The sequence below is a fragment of the Rhinolophus sinicus genome, chromosome 15 (assembly GCF_057876585.1).
Source record: "Rhinolophus sinicus isolate RSI-liver-muscle chromosome 15, RSI-T2T, whole genome shotgun sequence".
NCBI classification, from domain to species: Eukaryota; Metazoa; Chordata; class Mammalia; order Chiroptera; family Rhinolophidae; genus Rhinolophus; species Rhinolophus sinicus.
The window spans coordinates 104,885,534-104,907,987 of record NC_142515.1 but is presented as its reverse complement, the minus strand read 5'-3'; the positions used below and the strand labels follow the sequence as shown (position 1 = coordinate 104,907,987).

At 36.4% G+C, this 22,454-nt stretch overlaps 1 protein-coding gene across 5 annotated transcripts in view; it reads left to right on the top strand.

Moving 5' to 3' along the window:
• FZD3 (frizzled class receptor 3) overlaps positions 1-11,641 on the top strand; it is a 74,510-nt gene extending 62,869 nt beyond the window's left edge. For 4 of the 5 annotated variants that reach the window (XM_019733223.3, XM_074338350.2, XM_019733224.3 and 1 more), the window contains one exon: positions 1,039-11,641. In XM_019733223.3, the coding sequence (XP_019588782.3) occupies positions 1,039-1,252 (214 nt within the window). In that variant the 3' untranslated portion in view covers positions 1,253-11,641. The remainder of the gene's footprint in view (positions 1-1,038) is intronic. The other variant, XR_002137474.3, reaches the window with a different exon arrangement.
• Positions 11,642-22,454: the final 10,813 nt, after the last annotated feature.

The following is a 22,454-nucleotide window of genomic DNA, read 5'->3' as shown; positions in this document are numbered from 1 at the left end:
ATAGTCTTTTTATTTTTAGAAACATTACTTAAAATTTAATACATGAATTAAAGTTGTAAGTTAAGTTTCCTTCGAGGTTTGTTATCCGAAATCAAATACTTTTTACAAAAAGATACATATATGAGTGTGAATTTTCTTACCTCCCGTGGGAGACTCAGTGAGTCAGGATTGCAACAGAAGAAAATTTAACAGCCCCTCACTGCTGCCTTTCAAGGTAAGTACAATGATGGAGGAGAAGACTGCCTGCAATGAGCAATGTAGCCCAGTTGACATACTCAAAAGCTGGGTCTTGAGCTATGGGTACTGAGAGAATTTGCTTTAGCAGGAATATAAGTTACAGTGTGTTAGGATGTTGTTACGTATAATTAGATGTACCTTCTATGAAATAGCATCTTCACAGCCTCAGGCCTAATGAAAAGTCATTAAGACCATTTACAGTAGTTGATTCAGCTATTAACTGGGCTATCTGGAAAGAAGCTGTCAGCACACACCATCATCATTGCTTGCCAATTCATTCAGGGGTTTTTGTTGTTGTTATGCTAATTTCTCCTCTAATTTCATATGCTCCCTCTTCCTGGTCTTTTAGTAAATTGGAGTTAGCTGTACTTCTGATTATAATCAATTTTCTAGACTCCTTGGACAATACCATATTTCATCTATTGTTGTTCCTCCCCTCCCTGTATCCACCCCATAACCCCAAACTCATTTGAATGCGAAAAGTATTCACACTTAGCATAGTTCCATGTCAGTCAGCTCTACTTAACCTTACTTAGCGTCTGTCCTTCTCCAAAGAATAGGACCTTAATTCTGAATCTAATGGGTAGATGTCCTCCCTTCTTTTGGTTAGCCATATGTATAAGTCTACAGTGTAAATGAAATCACTGTAAATCATCAAAAGTGGTTGTTACTTTTTCAGTTGGTTTCCTTGTTCGTTTCACTTGTTGGTTTTCCTCTTAATGTGGCATTTTCATGAAAAATTTTAGTGTTATTTTCTAGTATGTTTTGTTACCCACTTCAAAATAAACTCTCCTGTATTAGGTACACTCCCTGCAGTTACAGAGGAATAGAAGAGAGACTACCTCATGGAAGCATGTCACGACTAACAGATCACTCCAGGCACAGTAGTTCCCATCGGCTCAATGAACAGTCACGACATAGCAGCATCCGGGATCTCAGTAATAATCCTATGACTCACATCACACACGGCACCAGCATGAATCGGGTTATTGAAGAAGATGGAACCAGTGCTTAAATTGCCGTCTAAGGTGGAAAACTTGTGCCATTTAAAAAGCAGATTTTATTCTTTGCCTTTGCATGACTGATTGCTGTAACTCACTGTTATGCGTTCAGTCAGGTGCAGATTGTGTCCATTTGAAAAGTAAACTTGCTTTTTATATTGCATCAAACTTGGAACATCAAGACGTCCAAAATTATATCGTCAAATAAATAATCCTTATTTCTAGGTTATGAAGAGATAATTATTTGTCTGGTAAGCATTTTTATAAACTCATTTTATATTTAGAAAAATCCTAAATGTGTGGTGACTGCTTTGTAGTGAACTTTCGTATGATATCAGTTACTTGTGAGGTAACGTTCTTGGTCGTTCTCTTAATAAAACAAAATTTCAGAATTAAAGAAACTTTCTATGCAAGGTTTATTTCTCAGATGAATAATAGGACTTTGTAGTTTTATTTCCACGGAGTGAAGAAAAACTGTTTTTAAACTGTAGGAGAATTTGATAAATCAGCAAGTGTATTTTAGCTAACAGAATATAAGATCAACGGAAGAATCTGATTAGTCTTTTGAAAGCTCTTTCAAAATTCTATTAAAATAAACTTCATCCAGAGAGGTACAGGATTAGGAGTAGCAGTGGGCATTTTTTCCCCCTATAATTGAGCTGATTTTATTACTTTTGTAAATACTACTTTTACTGGCAGTGTTTTTATAACTTATCCATATGCATGATGGAAAAATAATTTTTAGCTATCTTTTCCCATGTAGTAGTATTGATTCACAGAGAACTTTATGTTCTATCTGTTCTGTGGAGGTCTGTAATAAGATGAGCATCACATATTATAATGTGGTTTTTTTGTGTGTGTTTTTGTTTTGTTTTGTGGTAGCCACAATTACAAAATGGCAAAATATTTTCTCTGTATTCATTGTTGTATTTTTCTACAGTGAGATGTGATCTTGCCAAAACCACCAACCAGATCTTGGTATCCAGGCCCCTCCTACCAGTGAGTTGATTGTCTGCACTTGCATTGCCCAGTAGCAAATAAGCTACAGATTTTGCACCCCTGCCCCCTCCCCCTTACTTTCAGATTCTGGATAATTCTTGTTTACAGCTGAAATATATATAACCTAAACCCAAAGTGGTGTTTTACTTGGGATATCTGAAAATCATTGTAGCTAAATGAAGCATGGTTAATCTTGCTGTGAAGTATCTTTTAATCTTAAAAATATCAACTCAAAAATTGACATTTTTGTCTTGTAATGTTTAAATAACTTGCAGTAAAAACTATGAACTTTATTTGGCATGAAATTGATCAGAACGGAAAGAAAAATTCTGGAAAATGCTGGGTATGTTATATAGAAAAGCATATTTAAATAAGCTGTCCTCAATCCTGACTACAGATAAGAATCACTTGGGGAACCTCTGATGCCCAACAACTCCCTCTCATTCAGATGAGAATTGGTAGTTTTTTAAAAAAAGCTTTCCAGGTGATTCTAATCAGCAGCCAGGCTGCAGTCTGTTTTAAACTAACTTGCCCTTGATGATGATCTGATGGCATCCTATTACATCATGTGAAAATCTAGCTGGACTCAATATTATACTTTCGTATCATTACCTGATATACTATTGTTCTCCATTTTATTGTCCTTTTATGATGTGGAATTCTGGGCTCTACTCCTAAAGATTCTTATTCAGAAACTCAGAGGTGGTAGGACTTTAAAATCTGTAGTTATAAAAGTACTGTAGATGATTATTATGCAGATCGTCTAAGAATCATACCTTGAAAAAACGTTCTAGACTCCAGAGAGTCTAGCTTTGTCGTATGCTAGCTTTTGACCTTTAACACGTTAACTTCTCTGAGCTTCAGTTCCCTTGTTTGTAAATGAAGATAGAAGATAAAAACTTATCTCACAAAGTTGTCAAATAGGGACCAAATGAAGAATCTTATGAAAGTGGTATGAAAAGCATGAAATAAAAGGGAATTAAGATTATTGAGGATTTAAGAGATTTGTTTGAGGGCTATTATAGTACATTTCATGACGTGTTTAATTCATACGTACTTTTACTGTGTTTTTTTAAAACAAAAGTACTAAAAAATTAGGTATTGGTACAAGAAGCTTTTAGCAGGCACAAAAATCAGTTTTCTGATAAAAATAATTTGTATGTCATGTTGTTTCTTTCAAAGTACCTATGTCTTAATATTTATTGTTATTAATTCTTCGTAAGATATATTTGAACATTTGGCCCAAAGTGTTTTTCTTTTTCCTTGGTCTTCACTGTATTTCTCATTGGAACTGGAGTTAATATTCAAAATAGGCAGAGTCTGAATTCCCTTATAACTAATATTTAGTAATTTAGCCTTTTCTCTGAAGGAAGGCCAAACTTATAACAACTCATTTATAAATAAATTAGTAATTCATGAGGCTTTTGTCTGAGAATCTCTCCTGAGAACAGCATGAGAAGACCAACACAAATGTTCAGAAACAAAAATAAGAAGTTAAAATAGATGGTACCAGTTTGAGCTCAAAGATGTTGTTAGTCATTGCCATCTGCATTATATTATCAATTGCCAAAATGTTAATTGGTTTTCTTGTACAAGTGGCCAACTATAGACAGTTAAGTGAACATCACTATGAAAACCTTAACTTTGTGCTTCCTTATTTTTACATACTCATTTGTAAGCTTCTCTGTTAAACTAACTGTTGGTATATATTGTAAGTGCTATACTGACATTTCAGTGACTTTCAGTATCTTAATTTTGCTCCACAAAATTTACTTAATGTTATATTGTTTGCCCATTGTTTTGAATAACAGTGTTTAGTTTGGGCCATGTTATTTATCAAACTAGTGTTCCAAATTGAATTTTTTTTTTTTTTAAGAGACAGTTGAACTATAGCAAAACAGCGATTTCAAGTTACAACAAGCTTAAACCAACTTGAGCAAGGCTGGGCAGCTTTCTTACCATATGTTTAATTTGTGTTGTGATTGGCATATGATAATGTTTAGTGTTTTATTTGTTCAACTGACAACTGAGAAAATAATAGTGCTCTCTAAAATAATGTATGTTCAAAAGGTTTAGGACAGTACTTTGATTTCACCAATATTGTATTTAATTTATTCGGTAATTAAAAGATCCAACGCAATATTAGGCTCAAAACAATAACTAGTTTCAAAGAACAATTGATTAATAACTCAACAGCTAGCACAGGGCTTAGCACATAGTAAAATTTTGGTAACTGAATAAATAACTCACGTCATGCAACTCACTTATACCCTAGTAGTGAGAGTCTCACTTCAAAGAAATTTGAAGGATTTGAATTTAAACTAAGCAAAATGAAGTCTGCTTTACCAAAAGGACATGTGACAAGTAATCAGAAATAAGTAAATTGTACCAAATGAAACCTATTTCTCCTATAGTAGCAGTCCATATTACTATTTAAATTAAAGAAATATATATATATGCAAACTGTACCATTAATTTTTAAAGGTGAAAGCTATTCTTAGAAGTACTTAGGCTCTTGTTGGTTTTATGTGAAGTTAGATCTTGTATTAGTTGGGTGAATGAATATTCACGCAAACCTTTATTAGTAATGGTTTTCTTTTTCTGCTTCTTAGAGCAGATTTATAAAAATTCTAAGCATCTCTTCAAATTAGAAAATTTTACTACATTTTAACCTACCTCATTAGTTTCTTTTTGATAATACCTGGAAATAACTGAAATTTTAATTATCTTGGTTTAGGCTGTATCCCCATGAAATAACATGAACTACTTAAATTTTTTTGATAAAATAGTGGGTCATTGGCTGAAGCTTAGAAAACGTTAATATACCAAAATTTCACTATGATGATATTTATACTGCTTTTGACATGCCAAAGGTACATTTATATATTATCATACTTGGGTGACTTACATAGTCTAGTGTAATGAAAATTCTACTGGGTTTGGAATTCAGAGACCTATAATTATGACATAAACTGGACAGGTCATTTAACTTCTCTTACTCTCAATTTGTTCGGTGTAAAATGAGGATAAGGTAATTTTTGGTCCCAACCTACATGATGTTGAGAGGATCAAATGATGTGACATGTATTATAATGCTCTGTAATCTATGAATTACTTACATGTTTCTGTTAGAGTTTGGGGTTTATAGAAAACAAGGATTGGTCTTCAGTGATATATAGCAATAACAACAAAATAGTCAATTAGACCAGTATTCATTTGGCACAATCTTTAAATCAACAATCCAGTTAGCCTTTAAAAAACAAGGCTCTTTTTCAAGAGTAGCCATGCCCTTAAATTGTGCTGGTTCTTCAATACATGTTATATATCACAGTATGCTCTCAAATTTTATATGGTTGAATTTGTAGGTCACTTGCAACAGAAATTGATCATCTCCACTATATGTTACTTTTGATATAAAATTATGTAAAATAGCTTGACTTCACTGAAATGTAAGAAAAAGGTAAAGAGGAGTGTAGGCCTTAACTTTTTTTCTTTGAGGACTTTCACGTGCTTAATTCTTTCTAAGAACAAGTTTTAAAAGGAGATTACTGTAACTTGTAGGTTTTCAACACTGCAAAACTTGAAATTTTAAGTCATAGCATTATTTGTTTGTGTAATTGTATATATAATTTTTAAACCTGCATAAAAAGTATTTCTCCATTTTCCCCCCCACATATAAACACAAAAGATAGCATCTTTACAGAACCAAGATTTACAAAGGAACTCATGATTCTTTTAAACTTTTTTCCCTTTTTACAACTAATTAAAATAAGAAAAAGTGTTTACATTTAATTCAGCTACATTTCCTAGTAGCTGTATAATTTTATACATTATTGTCATTTGTCTATTTTATATGTATGAATAAATTATGTTGACATCTCTTCATAATTTATCTTCTTTTTTGTTCCAGTTATATGAGTTCCAGTTATATGAGGAATAGGAAGACTACATTCTTTACCTTCCATCTGACTGTACTCAGTCTCCTGGGCTTTTTTGTTTTTTTTTTCCTAATTTAATTTTAATCTTAATTTTTTAAAAAACCAAATTGACACAGGATTATAATTTTCTCTCAGGATTCAAAATCTAGGAGAAAATGTTAAAGTCTATCCAGAACCAGCCACCTTTTAGACATTACTATTTTGGTTGATTTATGAAGAGGTAATATAATAAGTTAACGAGCATATTTTTTATGCTATGATCTCTCATTAGAAAGCAAAATTGTGTTGCTGTAAAGATAAAAGAAAGTAAAATTCCACTTTAGTCAAATCCCATACCAGTAGAACGTTACTCCCTGTAAGAGTAGTTCAATCTATTTCAATGACCTGAAGGAAATTTCCTGCAGATTATTTTTTTTAAGAATCACCCATCACAGGATATCTATAGTGTCCTTTCTTGGACATTTGCTTTGGTATGAAAACATTGCTTATAATTTAGTCTCATTTTATTGGCCATTGTCACCAGTTTAACCTGATAGAGAAACAAGATTTTTTACCTTATAATTCGGATTTTGAAGATTCCATGTTCCATTATTTTGGTAATTACCATTCACTAATAACAATGGTATTTATAAGACAGTGATATTTTTTAAGTTTTTTATTTTATCCTATTTCCTGAAGCAGGGTGAACTACGTTGTTCTTGTTATTATTATTATTGTTATGGCCCTGGGGTTTTTGTTATATAAGTCAGCTTGTTTATTTTGCTAAATGCAAATATTTGTTTGTGTTGTGCTTATTGGCTTAAAAGAAAAAAACTTTAGAGCTAAATAATTTCTGTTTTCTAAATTGTCAGATTTTTTTTAATGCTTAGTAAAAATGTATTAGGTTATATTTAAAGTACCACAGAATTCTGGGTTATGAGACCTAATTTCTAGTCTCGCTGTTTTTTTTCAATGAGCTGTGTAACTTTGGAATTTTATCTCTTGGAACCTTGGTTTTCTCATCTGTAAGTGAAAGAAACAAGGGCATTAGATTAGGCAATGTCTCATTCCACCTGTCTCTAATTTGGTTGTCCCTTGACCATTTTATAATCATTATTCTGGGTTTACTTTTATTCTTGTTATTCTTCCTATGATCTATATTTACTAGATTAACCTGTATTGTTAATGCAATTTATCCTTAACTTGATAGGATTCAGATAGGTTATTAACTTTGTTTTCCATTCATGATTTTAAGTAATTTTAAAGGAGGAAAGTTATATTATAGATAATAAAAGTGAAAGAAAAGTTACAAATAATTGACAGGACTTTTTTTCCCCCATGGAAAAAGTCTCCTAAAGCACCAACATATAAGCACCTTAAATTTATATACAGAAAAATGTGACATATATAATTTTGTGGTCTTTGTGCTCTTAAGTATGAATATAGCTAGTTAGCATAAACTTTAAATAATCTGTGTTCAAGATAAAATTAGTGAACAAAGCAGTGAAAGCACTGGCCCATGTAGCTAATTAAAAAGCTATCAGGTTTTACCGACATTAAAATAATTATAAAATGTAAAAGGAATTTCGGAGGAGTGGAATGAAAATTTTCTGTTCAATAATTATTCTTAAGCTGTATTCTTAGATTCATTGAATGAATACAGTTGTCAGATTGCCATGGACAAGCGTATGTCCTGCTTTAAAAATATTAGAGATAAATGTGGTTTGTTATTTTTAATTTTTTTTCTGTCTGTGCAGAAGATGTTCCATAAAGCCTCCTTAAATGTCTAATAAAATGTAGTGGTTCCATTAGTTCTATCTCTCAGCAGAGTTCTCTTGTAGATTTGTGTTTTCTGAGAACCAGGCCAAGGAGGTTCCTGTTACTTTTAAAGGTCATTGTCTTTGCTCTAATTATCTGCATTAGTTCATATCAATCTCTTGAACACTTTGGTCTGTAGATTTACTATCTAGGGATTGGGTTTGTGGTCTGATGGATAGAGAAGAATAATGGAAAGTTGATACAGGATGGTGAACTGGTTTCTGGTGTGATTTCTTTGGCTATACTTGAGGCTATACTTGATTCCTTGTCTTTGGTCAATTCACTGAATCAGGCAAGTCTACTAGCTTCTGGGAATTAAATTAGATGCCTAGCTTTTCTCACTTAGACATGCCTATGTTACTGTGACATTTTGATTGCATGTTAAAAAAATAATCTTTAGTTTCAGTTCTCTGGCTCTGCATGTTTTATTACATTTGTTAAACTTGAATCTGATGTCCAAACATTTCCTTGAATATTTTCTGGGTTTTGACAATGGGATATTCTTTAAGGTAAAGCAGATAATCCTAGAGTGAGTTAATTTATATTATCCACCCACAATTTTTCTTTCTCTAACTACTACTCCCCTCCCCAGTTTTGAAAAGGAAATTTATAAATGTCCTCTCTTATTCCCTTAGCCATGCCTCAGATAATTTTTCCCTGAACTACCCTTGCCAGCAGTAACACTTAATATGAAATAATTCTATATTTCTGAGACAAGATCAACACAATAGTTCTTTATGTTGAGTTTTACATATGCTTGAAAATAACGTATTTTCTTTATATGTGACCTTAAAAATTATTTTTTAAAATCATAAAAAAGATTCTGATGTGAAAATATTAGTCTGGAAATTCTCTTGTCATCAGGTGCTATTTGTACTGTAGCTGTGAGTTATAAGAGTAAACCTGAATTCTTTATCATTAATATTTTTTTAAATTTAATTTCTCTAGAATTACTGCATTTCACGTATCTTTATCACCACTTTTTACAACTTTTCTGCTTTTATTTTCAAATGCAATTTATTTTTTATTTTTTAATTTCTTTTTTAGTTTCTGTTTTTCATTAAAGTTTAAAAGTATTGCATTATAAGGCGTGACTATAGTTGAGACAGTTACTTTGGCATAATAAAGATATCACCACCACCAGCCATTTCCCCCAGCCCTAAAATGAAAAGTTTGTTTGACACTCAAAAGCTATTAAATTGTTAAATTCTGTTCATTCAAAGAGCTGTGGAAGCTGTTTCTTCTAATTTAAAAATTTTAAATTAAGAAAATACTAACTTCGCTGTATTTTAATCTGATAGTGAAATTGGGGGATTATTTATATAAATTGATGTGTCTACAATTAACAAGTTATCAGTTATTTCACTTTCTGTAATTTGCAATGTTTTGTTTCTCGAGCCTTTTTTTGTTGTGTCTTGTTTTCTTAATATTGTACAATGTTGTATATATTAGGTTATCATGGTCATCTCAGCCGAAAACTCCTGTAGATGAACTGTTCTTTCTGAGAATCAGGCCAAGGAGATTCTTACTGTGTGGTCATAGTTGGATAATATTATTCTAAACTATGTGAAATTGCTGGTTTTGTTGGTCAAAAGTGATCAAATGTTATCAATTTCATAATATATATTTAAGAAACACCCAAACAAAAGATCTTTTAGAGCAGATCTACTTCCCATCCCAACACTTCTTATCAACCTACCAGAGGCTTTATGAAGGAGCCTGTCAAACTACATGTAACCACAGGTCTATCAAGAAAACTTTGCTTTGTTTTGTTGTTCAGTTGTCCAGTTTTCAAAGATATTTTATCAAAAAGACTTCAGTAATTAAAGCAAATACCTTTTGGGAATGTATGCATTTACATAGGCTTTCATTAAATCTGTGTAGTTTTGAAGCTTTCGTAACCTGAGATATCACCATTATATCAAAGGATTAGTCTGTAAATATCATATAAAGGCAAAAATAACTCCATGCCTCATATCTAATATGGACTCAAATTTTGCTAATTACACAATTTTATCTTCTTGGTAGGCACTCTAAAATAATGAATACTACTGTGTTATATAGTCAGATTTTCCTTCAGGCGCCATTAAAAGATTTTTATACCATATTTCAGGTGATAAGAATAAAAGTATATGAGTATAAAAACACACATAAAAATATGAAGCCTTCTACACAAGAAATCCCCAATTTTAGGTAGAGCTATGATCTAAAAGGTTATAAATTGGGTTGTTCCAAACTCAGATTACATCTCCCCATATAAATATTATTATGAATAATAAGGATAATAGGTTAGCAAAGAGCTGATCTAATGCACCCCAGTATTAATCTAGGTGTTCTGGTTTGTATAAACTTTTATAGTGGAGAAAGCTTGCTTTGATCTCTCAATACTGCTGAGTACACTTTTTCCGAGGTGATACCATGAGCCCGCCCTGCAGTTCCATGCTCTCTCCTCTACGTTCCCCAAGACCCTCCTACCTGCCTTCTATCTCCAGTCTTCCTTATCAATACTTCCAAAGTATAACTTACCTCGTGCTAGGAAGAAAGAAATTTGCTTTAACTGATTCATATTAAAGTGTTAGTAATTCATATTAAAGTGTAGTACCCCTTTAAAAGGGGTAAAAGGGCTGTAGTTAAACTTTAAAACAATCATTAAAACAAACACGTTACTGTTAGCACAAATTTCTATCAATTAGTAGAATATTAAGCTTTAAAACAAAAGTGGAAATAATTTAACTAGTGTTGGTGGGACTACTGTAAGGCAAGAGATATCATTAAGTGACCTAACTTGGGAACCTGCCCTTCTTTCACTGAACCCACGTGATGTCTGAAAGTTTGGGTATTTTCAGTGACCTTGAGAGAGGGAGCTAGTCATTTGTATTTATGGGTTATATAAAGCCAGGGCCTCGCTGATCCTGTTTTCCAGTTTACAGGCTGTGTCTGGAGCATCCTAGATATCCATCACCCACACTATTCTTCTGAGAGACTGTGTGTCTGTCTCAGTCTACCGTCCCTTCCAGCTACACCTGTCTTCTAGCTCTGCTCATTGATACTAAATTTACAGATGAGCACTGTCCATTCTTGTAAAAAAAGAAAAAAATCTTTCCTCATTTTACTGTTATCAACAATGACCACCACCGTCTCTTTTTTTCAAGAGATAGAAAGGTAGAAAAGATATTCCTTTAACATTTTTTTAAAAAACTATTATTTTTAAATAAATGGCACTTAGCAATTTAGTTTTCAAACCCTACTTTGAATTAAATTGATGTGGTGATTGATTCTAAATCTTAATCTTGGTTTATCGTATAAACATCTAGTTAGAAAGTGTTTATGCTAAAGACTTGTATTTTGTGGCATTAGATTTTCCATGTTTCTTTTTTATGTATTTAAAATTGTTCATTTCCAAATGAGTGGAGAAGTTACTGTTGTTGAGATATGTATAGGGCAAGTGCACTTGATTAGAGCATGAACTGTACTTTCACAGTAGCTGGCTGTGCTTTGCACTCTGCTCTTGTAGATTTATTTTGTTTACAGTAGACTACTGTCAATTTTTGTAAATGTTTTTACTTAGCACTTTAACTGTGAGTGTACAAACTGATTTTAAATGTAGTGGTTGTATATTTTGGTTATAAATTGGAAATTTTTTAATAAAATTAAATAATTTGTTCTTTATTTTGTCGTTAGTACCTGACTGAATATAATTTTAAAATCATCTTCCAGACTCTTTAATATATTACACTGCTACTTTTAAATTATGTCTTATATTTTATATTCTGGTAATACTACTTATTTTTTCATTCATAATACCGTAGGATTCATATTAACCTAGAACATAGAACTATATAAAACACACACCATTCTGTATCATTTCTCTTTCTCTCACACTTATTTTGTCAATATAGGGAATACCCATCTCTGTTTGTTTGTATATCCTCAGTATATAATACTACTGGGCACATAACAAGGGCTCAATAAATATCTGTTGCAAAAAATGAATACATTAAAGTATCTATAGCAATGTTCCAATAGGAAATCCTACCCACATAAGCAAATCAGTGGGTTTTTTTTGTTGTTGTTTTTTTTGCACAGGAAGGCAGACCAGGATTTAAACTACCAGGAGGGTTTCTTGCCTGGATCATACTTTTTAGTTGGAAGGGACCTTAGGACTCATAAAGTCCAATCTGCAATCCAGTGCAAAAATCCTTCAGAACCATCTTTTATAAGCCTTTGCTTGAGTGATTTTTGTAACAGAGGGCTCACTACTCTGTAAGGCCTCCGTTCCATTTTGAGGCATCTTAGTTGTTAGAAAAGGCTTTCCATATAGTGAATGGAAAATATATCTCTTGGTTACCTTCACACATTGGTACTGCTTTACAGATAATACAGTAATTCTTTCACAGACTATTTTCTAGTCATTTAAAAAAATGTATGCTGTTTCTCCAGATCTTTTCTATAGGCAAAACATGTCCTGTTTTCCACTTTCTGTCCTATTCTCCAGTTCTCTCGTGACTCCTATTGAGTCCCTTCTTGTTGTGAGTATTCCTCTTAAAATTTTCCACAAAACTGAATGCGTATCTCCAGGTTCTACAAAATCAGTGAAGAATTCAGTGTGCGTTATACTCTGTACGTTATACTTCTGTTAAATTTATAACAGAAGAACAGGGCACTTTTTTTTTTTTTACGACCATCTCTCTTTAATCATTGAAAGGAGGTGAAGATATGTATACATGTTCATAAATTGTTCAAACTCTGTTTGCCAATTAAAGTCAAATATTTTCTTGAGGTGCTGACTGATTACTATGTGCCAGGCAGTTAACCAAATAAAGGCCTTAATCTCCTGACAGTTTATTTCTAAGATGAACCAAATATTTAATTAAGACAGGAAAAATATCCTATTGTTATATGGTTGCTGAATTTAAGGTGTTCACATTTGAAGGGAAGGGAGTAATTTTTGAGTGGTTTATTTTATGTTGCTCATTAGCTAGTTTTGTAGATAAATGTTGATCATTAGCAGCCTGTGTCCTAGTCCTAGTGTATATGCTGAAGCACACAGATACATACACGTAGAGACACAGTTTCTTCATCTGCACAGTGAAAGTCTTGGACTCGGCCAAAGGTTTCTAGTCATGGGATCCTTTAATCAAGAATAGTACATGTTAAGTGAAATAAGTCAGACAGAAAAAGTTGAGAAACATGATTTTACTCATATGTGGGATATAAAACTGAAAGCAACAAAGGACCAAGACAAACAAAACCTCATAGACAGACAACAGCTCAGTGGTTACCAGAGGTAAGCGGGGAGAAGGGGGGGTGAAAGAGGGGTAAGGGGGTCAAATATATGGAGATGGAAGGAGGACTGACTCTGGGTGGTGAACACACAGTGCAATATATAGATGACATATTATAGAATTGTACACTTGAAACCCAGATAATTTTACTAACCTATGTCATCCCGATAAATTTAATTTAAAAAAAAATAGTGTATGTAGTCTCAATACATAAAGCGTAAAAGCAGGCTGTTTTATTCAAAGAGGAAGTGCCTAAAATCCCACTTACGTGGCCTGGCCCTTCTATCCCCCTCTTCACTATAGCATCCCTTTGAAGCACATAGATTGAACTTTTAGAGTTCGAAGAGCCCACTTTAAAAATTACTAAATCATTCTGTATCCTGACTGTGGTGGTAGTCACACAGATCTACCAGTGATAAAATTGCATAGAACTACACACACACACACACACACACACACACACACACACGAGTGAAATCTGAATAGATGGATTATATCTATGCTAATTTCTTAGTTTGATATTGTACTATAATTACAAAAAATGTTACAATTGGGAAAACTGGTTATGGGTATTATTTCTTCAAACTGCATGTAAATCTATAATTATCTGAAAGTATTTTGTTGACCCCTGATCCAACCCAAGAGATGGTAAAACAGAGACCCAATTAGCTTGAAGGAAAGCCAGGACCAGGAAGCCACTTCCCCTGACTTTCCAGAGAAGAGTTGTTCTATTAGAACAGAGATTCTCAAATCTTCCTTTGCATAAAAATCACCTGGAGGAGGAGGGAGGGGAGGACATTATGAAAAACAGATTCTCAGGCCCACTCCTTAGAGATTTAGATTCAGGGGGTCTGAGGTACGACCCAGGAATCTGAATTTAAAAGCACACATGATTCTGTTGCCTGTGGTCCAAGGACCACACTTTGAAAAACATTCCCCCACATCATGGATTCTTATTCCCCCGGGCAACAAATAAACCCTCGGTGTCACAGATGGATAAATAAGCAGGGCGTGATGAGTGGTTGGGTTGGAATACCTCTCTGGATTTTGTCCCCTTCCTCTTTGCCCCAGCCAGAATCCCTTGCTCAACAGCAGCTTGCCTGTGCCATGGGGTGGGCGGGCACGTGGGAAATATGCAGACACCTGCCAGCCAGCCTCGTGGGTGCAGTACAACTCTAGGGAGGTAATAGGCCAGTTTCGAGTCAGCTTTCCTAATGAGCATCCCTTGTTGACAGACTCCGGGGAGGAGCTCATTATTATTCGCTTTTGGCCCCCAGCCTTCCCTTGTAGGATTGCAAGTGAATAGATGCCACAGGCTTCCACATTAACCCCAGTGGGAAAAAGTGGAAAGATCATCAAAGCAACGATTTAGTTCATGCTTCTCATTGAAAAGGGTCAGATCGGCTGGAAGGAAACTTGTGGAGGCTGTTTGGCACAGAATTTTCACACTTGATCTATTCCTTTCTTCCTCTATCCATTACCCCTGCCGGTCCCACCTTGATCTCCTGAATGGGGACATTGTCTGCTCCAAGTCATCCAAACCAAAGCCTGTTCTTTTGAGCAATTCCTGCCCCCCCCAGCCCTCAGGTGCTTAGGAAATATAAGCCCTAAGAAAACAACAGGAGGTTAAGAATATTATGTCAGGAGTCCCTATTCCCGTAAAGGTGCTGGCCTAGTCCAGAAATTTTATTTTATCTCTGATACAAGCACCTTTCTCTTCTAGCTCTTCATCTCGGTAGGAATTCTACAATGAAAACCCTAGAGCCAAGTGTATGCATTTGGAGTTCAAAGTTAAGTTGGAAAAAAAGGTGGAGTTTATGGAGCTCAACTGCAAGTGCTTTCCTGGGACATCCCCAGCTGCCATTCCAAGGAAAGGGAAGAGGACCAGGGAAAGGTCAGATTTAGATACTTTAGGTTGACGGTTGCAATATAGACAGCCACCTTCCTTAATCATAAGACCATACTATACAAAAGTGCAAAAAAGGGAGGTTCCTCCCGCCCCCCAGAAAAGGGAGGTTCCCTTCCTTCCTGCCCCCATTCCTATAACCCACAGGTACTGGGAGAGGAGCCTCAGCTTGTCTTTCTGGCAACCTTTGTTCCTATTGTCTACCCATGACATCTAGGACTTCTCCTGACCCCTGGACGACTTCTGAGCTGACACTGTATTGCATGAACCATGTCCGTTTTCATCCATGTGAACCCCTTCATTGTACAACGAGAAACGGGCCTTGAAAGGTCAATGGCTTGCTAAGATAACACTGTTCAGGAGTGTGGGTTTCCTTTTTATGTGATTCTAGAATGGCACGTATCAGTAAGTTTTAAGACCATAGTGGTCCCTTTTAACGAGGGGAATACCTTTGGACAAGAGAGATGGAATGGGGGGATGAAACAGCACTGAGGAATGCTGCCTTCAAAGTTTAGCCTAAAGTTAGCCTAGGTGAGTGAGAGGAGATGGAAACTGATGCCGGTCCTTCTCTCTGCTGCTCGCCTTCATTCCTTGTGGCTATTTCTATTCATTTCTCCATCTTCCTGCCTCTGCATCTTTTTCTTTGCTTCCACTTCTCTGTAGCCCTGTTTAGACCAGGAATTTTTAACCTATAGTTCATGGATCCCTTGAATGTAATATAAACACGTGTCTATTTGATAGGAAAAGGCCCATAGTTTCTCACATTCTCAAAGTGGATTGTGATGAGAAAAAAAATGAAGAACCATTATTCTAGAGTTTGCTCCCCCTTTTCTCCAGAATTTCTGACCCTCCCTCTGCCACCTTACGATTCTGATGGTTGTATTGTTATCCTTCTTCCCCCTCCGATGTCTTTCCCGTCTCTTCTCTCATACCTTCTTTCTTTCGCCTTCTCTTTTGTTTCTTGCCCCACGGTATCTATTTTTCTCTTTTTCCCCCCTGAAAACTGGCCATAATACAAAACTAAATAATTGTCACGTGATGAACAGTGTTCAGTAAATAAAGGTTTAGTTTCTCTAATTATGTTACTAATTTTAAAAGCCACTGAGTTGGATATTTTATATTTGTCTTGAAAATATTTTCATGAAGGATGGTTGTTGACTATTTAACTTACTGGTGACAATTGATTTTTTCCGTCTATGAACCTAAAGCTGTGAGAACGTTGCTTCTGGACCTTGGCCTAGTTACACATCTGGAGCATAATTGCTCCCTCTAGCGTCACATTTTTAGATTGCATACTGCGTGCGTGAGGAAGCTAAGCTGAGAGGCAGGAAAATCTAATGGAATTTGAGTCCATGAACAGGATTCATTTTCAGCAGCTTGCTGGGCTGTCAGAACCGGTGGCTGCTGTGAGCAGAGGAAACAAGGCATTCTAACACTGTCATCAGAGCAATATGAGACGCTCTTTGATCGATGTCAACAATTAGGTAGAGCAGATCTCTGACGTTCAAGAGTATGGATTATAGTCCCACTTTTTGGTATTGTGATATTTTGATATATTAACATTTCGGTATTTTTGGTGGCATGATGCTGCTATCATGGTGTTTATAAAATCTGAAACATTTCCATCTTGAGATGTATTTAGAAAGACACTGCATTAGTTTTCAAATGGAGTTTTCAAGGTGTACTCTGGGAAGTATTATTTTATGCCTTCTTTTATATGCTCTATAATATTCAAGAAGAGAAAAAAATTACTGATAGAGAATCATTTGCAAGAATGCATCTTAGTTTTCAAAGACGTTTGAACCAACAGAGTATGAACACAAGATGGAAACTGATAGAAATAACTCTCTGCTAAAATCCCCAGCTGTACATGACAAAAGCAAAGCAAACAAAAACAATTCAGACAAAAACCATAACTCACTCAATAAAATGATTGCAGGCCCTGAAAAAGAGCACAAAGAATTTGTCCCTAAAAGATTTTTTTCAAAGATATAAAACATAACCAAAAAATTGTATAATTTGAAGATGGATTCAGAGGAAAATATTTGGAAATAACATAACTATTTTTTTCTTACACTTCCCCCAACTAGTGTAGAACTAGAAAACACTTTTTCAGCAACTGGGAAAATCTGCACAAAATAGACTCATAAGTGAACAATGATACTATCAGAGCACTTCATTTTAAATGTTTCACTTTTTTTTAAGCTGAAATTATTGTCCAATTTTTCATGATTAATTATTTTCATTTTTATTATGTTAGAATAATAAAATACCATTTATAAATGCATATATTCTACTTGATGATTTTATGTGTTCATACTTTTTTAAAAAAATGAAATATGTAATGTGTACTAAGCACTGTTCTATATGCTTGATACGTATCGACTTACTCCATTCTGTTATCATTTCTATTCCATAGATGGGGGAAGTAGGGGAAAATTAAGTAAATGTATTAAAGCCACACAGCTAGTATTGGTGAAGCTAGGATTTGAACTCTAGGATTTGGAGCAATCTGGCTCCAAAATCTATGCTTTTAAACTCTACCTCATACTGCCTCTCCAAAAACTGAAACATTAGTATTTCAGTATTACATGAAAGAAATATCCATATTTCTCTTTGCACCAGAATTGTAATCAGCAATTCAAGAGAAATACACAGAGGTGCCAAAAAAAATGTATACACATTTTAAGAAAGCAAAACTGTATTAAAATTGTAATACTCAATATATACCAATAACAAAAGATGAATACAAGTCACGTTTGACTTTTGCACTTATAAGAGGTGCTCAAAGTGGTTACCCTCAGCATCCAGACACTTCTGATTGTGGCGAACTACTGCTTGAGCAACGTTGACCAAAGTGTCCACTTGTACCCTTTTTTTTTGGCACCCCCGGTATATTCCAAAAGCTTCACAAATTCCCAGTTCACAAATTCGAGTTGTACTTCATAGATAACCAGCTCAATACTTAAGAAATTTGCTTCCAAAGTTTATAGGCAAGTCAGTAAGGGCATGGAGAGTAACAGCCATCTTATCTCCTCTTCACAACTACCCTCTAATGAGGGAACCACTGTCCCTGTCAGAAATGATCCCCGAGGGTTAAATCTGAGGATGGCACTTGGGTGACTGTATCTGAACCTGCAGTCCTTAGTCATTAGCATTAGCGCTGTTCTGGTGAATGTAGGAAGAAAAAAGGGAAAATGGTACCCAAGGGGCATGGTCTCTGCTGAAGCATGTTCCCTGTTACCTCTAGTGATTGGCAAAGTGTTATCTTGGCATTCCGAGATTGAGTGATAGCCCAAGTTGGATGGCCTCTCATTTGTCTAAGGACAACTTTTATGCCATAGATTAAAATGTCTTCTTTATTTCATGTTTCTCATTTCACATATTTTCGCCTTTATTTCTCTGCCCGCAAACACTCTCCCCTTTCTTCCACCCTAAGTCACCTCCATCCCTCCTTAGGTTTCTCTTAACCTTCATATCTTCCCAACGTCTCTCTCCCACATGCTCTCTTCACCCTTCATACATTGTCATCCAGTCTCGATTTCAACCCTTCACTCCTTTCCCAGATAAGAGCCCCTGAATCTATTGACCACTGATCCTTCCTTCTCTTTCACAGGCCTCTCCCTGCTCATATGTTTCCCTCCGCCATTCTCATACATCTCTCTTCTGTGACAGATTCTACCTGAGATATGAAAGTGCTCCTGAGAACTTGGGATTTGGGATCTTAGGTCTAAAAATCCTGGCATAACCCTGCCCTTAAGATCCAAATAAGATTGGTCTGAATGCCTATTCCCCACCCTGGCGGGAAACCAGAGGTTTGCCCTCATTTTTGTGAATTCCTGACTGAGCTTGGCCTCCAGCATCAGTTTCGCTCATCCTTACCCCGTAACTGCTGTCTGTATTCTGCCCTGTATTCACCTAGAGATGAGCTTCAGCTTTTCCCTCGGTTCCCACCTAAAACCTCCTTACAGGAGGCATGTGTGTGAGGAACAGAATGGACTAGACATTCAGGAGCAGGGAGTGGTCACAAGTGCTTCAAGGCAAACAGCTTCGAGTGGATATCAGAACTGTTTGTTTCTGAGGACAGACTGATGGTTGCCCGGGGTGGGGGAGGGGGAGATGGGTGAAGGTGGTCAAAGGGTACAAACTTCCAGTTGTGGAGACCATATTGTGTATTGGAAAGTTGCCATGAGAGTAGCTCTTAAAAGTTCTCACCACCCCCATGCACATGCGCACATGTGCACACTCACGCAGTTAACTCTGTGAGGTGAAGGGTATATTAACCTTATTGTAATCATCTCACAACAAACACATATATCAAACTATCACATTGTACGCCTTACACGTACACCGTGCTGTATATCAACTGTGGTTCGATAAAGCTGAAGACAGAAAAAAATTTCTGTTTTCTAAAGTCCCTCAGCCCGGTTGCCTGCCAATGACTCTCGGTCATTCTACCTCCCCCACTTTTTTGCTCTGTCCTCACAGCTCTTCTCTCTCTCTTCCCGTTTCTATCTCTCTTCCTCACATGCTTTCCCCCAGATATCCTTGGGAACTACTCATTTCTTTTTCTCTACCAAGTAATTCAGCATCCTAGCCCACTGTCTTTCCATCTGTGTCATACTCCATTCGTGGGTCGTAGAATCAACGTAGAGGGTCACAAGCAGATTTTCTTCTAAGTGGAATGGAATAGAAAATATGGATGTGTGCCTTGTAAGAATAAGTATTGTTTTGTGAATTGTGTTTTGGTCATACTATATAAATAATAAGGGTTGTGGTTTTAAAAAATAGTAAAACGCTTTCTGGCTCTACTGGGTGACCTTAGCTCCAGGCCTACCTTTGCTTGGCCACAACCATCCACTAGCTCAGCAGAATAAAAGGACCTGCCTTTGAACGTGACCCACGCTTCTCGAAGGCTGTTTATGAGACAATTTTAAAACACACCCTGCGCAGGATTCCCATTTGCTGAAGTAGTGACCACTGTGCCAGTTTCTGATGTGATTGTCATAAAGCAGAACACTTTGGTTGCTACCTATTTTTGCAACTGATTTGGTGTTGCTGTTTGACTTAGGGACTTGGTGACATAATTCAGCGGTGTCCAAATGTAAAATTGTTGTTTGCTCGCCTGTTTTGTTACTAGGTAATGTGCAGAACTGACATCCAGCCGGGGATGGGAAATGGAAGTCATCAATGGGAGAATCGGGGCAGGAGGGAGAAAATCTGTTTCTCACATTGTTTGGTAATGTTTCTTAAGGTAAAAATGATGGTGTTGTAGGCCATAGAAAAATGCTCCTACATCAAAGCAGCTGCACCAGACTGTCACAAACCTAATAGAAGATGGCATTACCGAGAGGCCACCAGGCAGGAACTAAGTTGGCCTTGCCCACAGTGGGGGCAGTATATCTTGATGGCCCGCCAAGTAGTCTGGAAGAAATAAACTTACCAACTCATACATTTTTAGAGGTCATGGAATGGGGTGGAGTGGAATAGGAGTGGGAGGGACCCAGCGTTTACTGAGCACCTACTATATGCCTGGTACTGTGTCTCAGCCCTCAAAACAGCCCTGTAGGTGGGTATTGTCATCCCTAATTTTGAAGATTTGGGAACTGAAAATCAGGTTAAATGGCATGATTTCCCCCCCATATTGCGACTGTGGATTTTCTAAATGGTCCCACAATAACTCTCTGCAGAGCTGAATCAAAGGCAGGGCCAGTTGTAGTTGCCCAGACATCAACCTCTAAAGGGTTGCCTGTGCCTTGCTGGAAATGTAGTGAGGTGGGGAATGTTTTATTTCCAGCACTTCTCTTGGGGGAAAGTAGAATAAATAGCTGTAAGAAATACTAGTTGATGGGCTTCTGGGGGTGGAGTAGAGTTAAAACCTGCTTGGATCCTAGACGGCCTATGGAGTGTGGGGTAGGGTCTGGTTAATGCAGGGTTCTGGTTTGCTGAGTTGGTGTGCAAGGTTCAAGATAGAGCTGAATTCTTTAGGACAGCAGGGGAAAGGCTGAGCAACTGCCACCAGAGGGCGCCCTTCTCCCCCTCCCCGCCCCCCCTGCAGTCTGACCCCTCCATACCATCCCTACCTTCCCAATATTGCACAGGTAGGTGAAGACTACAGGTTTGACAGCGAGGCAATCATTAACCTTCTGAGGTAGGTGGAGTCCAGCTCTGGCTCCATCTACTCTCACCTGCCTAGTCTCCACACACATCCCTTTCATTTCGTCAGGAAAGCTTCCCTCCTTCCGCATGACACCCTCCTGCTCCTCTCTCTATGGGTCATAAAGTATAAATGAAACAAAGCTCCCATAACTGCTTTTCTACCACTAGGCATTTTGTGCTCTATCGTGTATATAAACTGAGGTCATATAGAAATTTTATGTGACTTTTACTTTGAGTAAATCTTTTCAGTACTTAATAACAGTGTTGCTGGAAATTGTTTTCCTGAGGAGAAAACAGCAAGCCCACCGTATTACAATTCCAAGAGGCTTTTTTTTTTTTTTTAACTTTTAGAGTAACAGCCATGTATTTTAAAAATCAAATTTTCATGCATGCATGAGTCTAACTTAATGGGAAAGGTGTTTTCTAAAACAAAATCTAGCCTTTTCCAAATTCCTTTTTAAACTTAAATAATTCAGAATGCTGTAGAAAATCATTAGATCTTTCTTCTACATTCTCAGTGAAAAAAATGAGTGAGAAGATTGGAAAGAGAGGAAATCCCAGAGAGGGGTAGCAATAGACAAAGCACTAGGCCATGGAGGAGGGCGTGGAGAATGACGTGAGGATAAGAGGATAAAACAGGTGATGGAGAAGAAAAGGGAAAGAACAGAGGCATGATGGGTACTGTACCACATGCCCTTAGTGAATTAAACGGGTAGAAATTAGAGCATGGGTGTTGGTGTTTAGAGTTTTCCTTGGCTCTGAGGTAGAGTATGAAGGTTGAAATCAAGGGACTAGCAAGCGGGTAAACAATTATAGAGAAGCTGGTTATTCCACCATTTTTCTCAGGGCATATGCTCATCTTGTATAATCCCAGTTGAGGAAATTGCAAAAGGAAGGTCCAGATTGGTTCCTCTCCACAAGGTGAGTGTGCTTCCATCTGCCATGCTGTCTGCTTGCGTTGCACATTTCCTCACATCATATGCTAACAGCACCCGTCGTATGCCATCCTGGCACAAATACAAAAGGAGGCAACTGAGTTAGAATGTGGGGGAGGGGTAGAGCACAGCTTGTTTTTTTGTTTTGGAATTTGTGGTAAAACATGGGTGACTTCATTTTTTTTACATTTCAATAT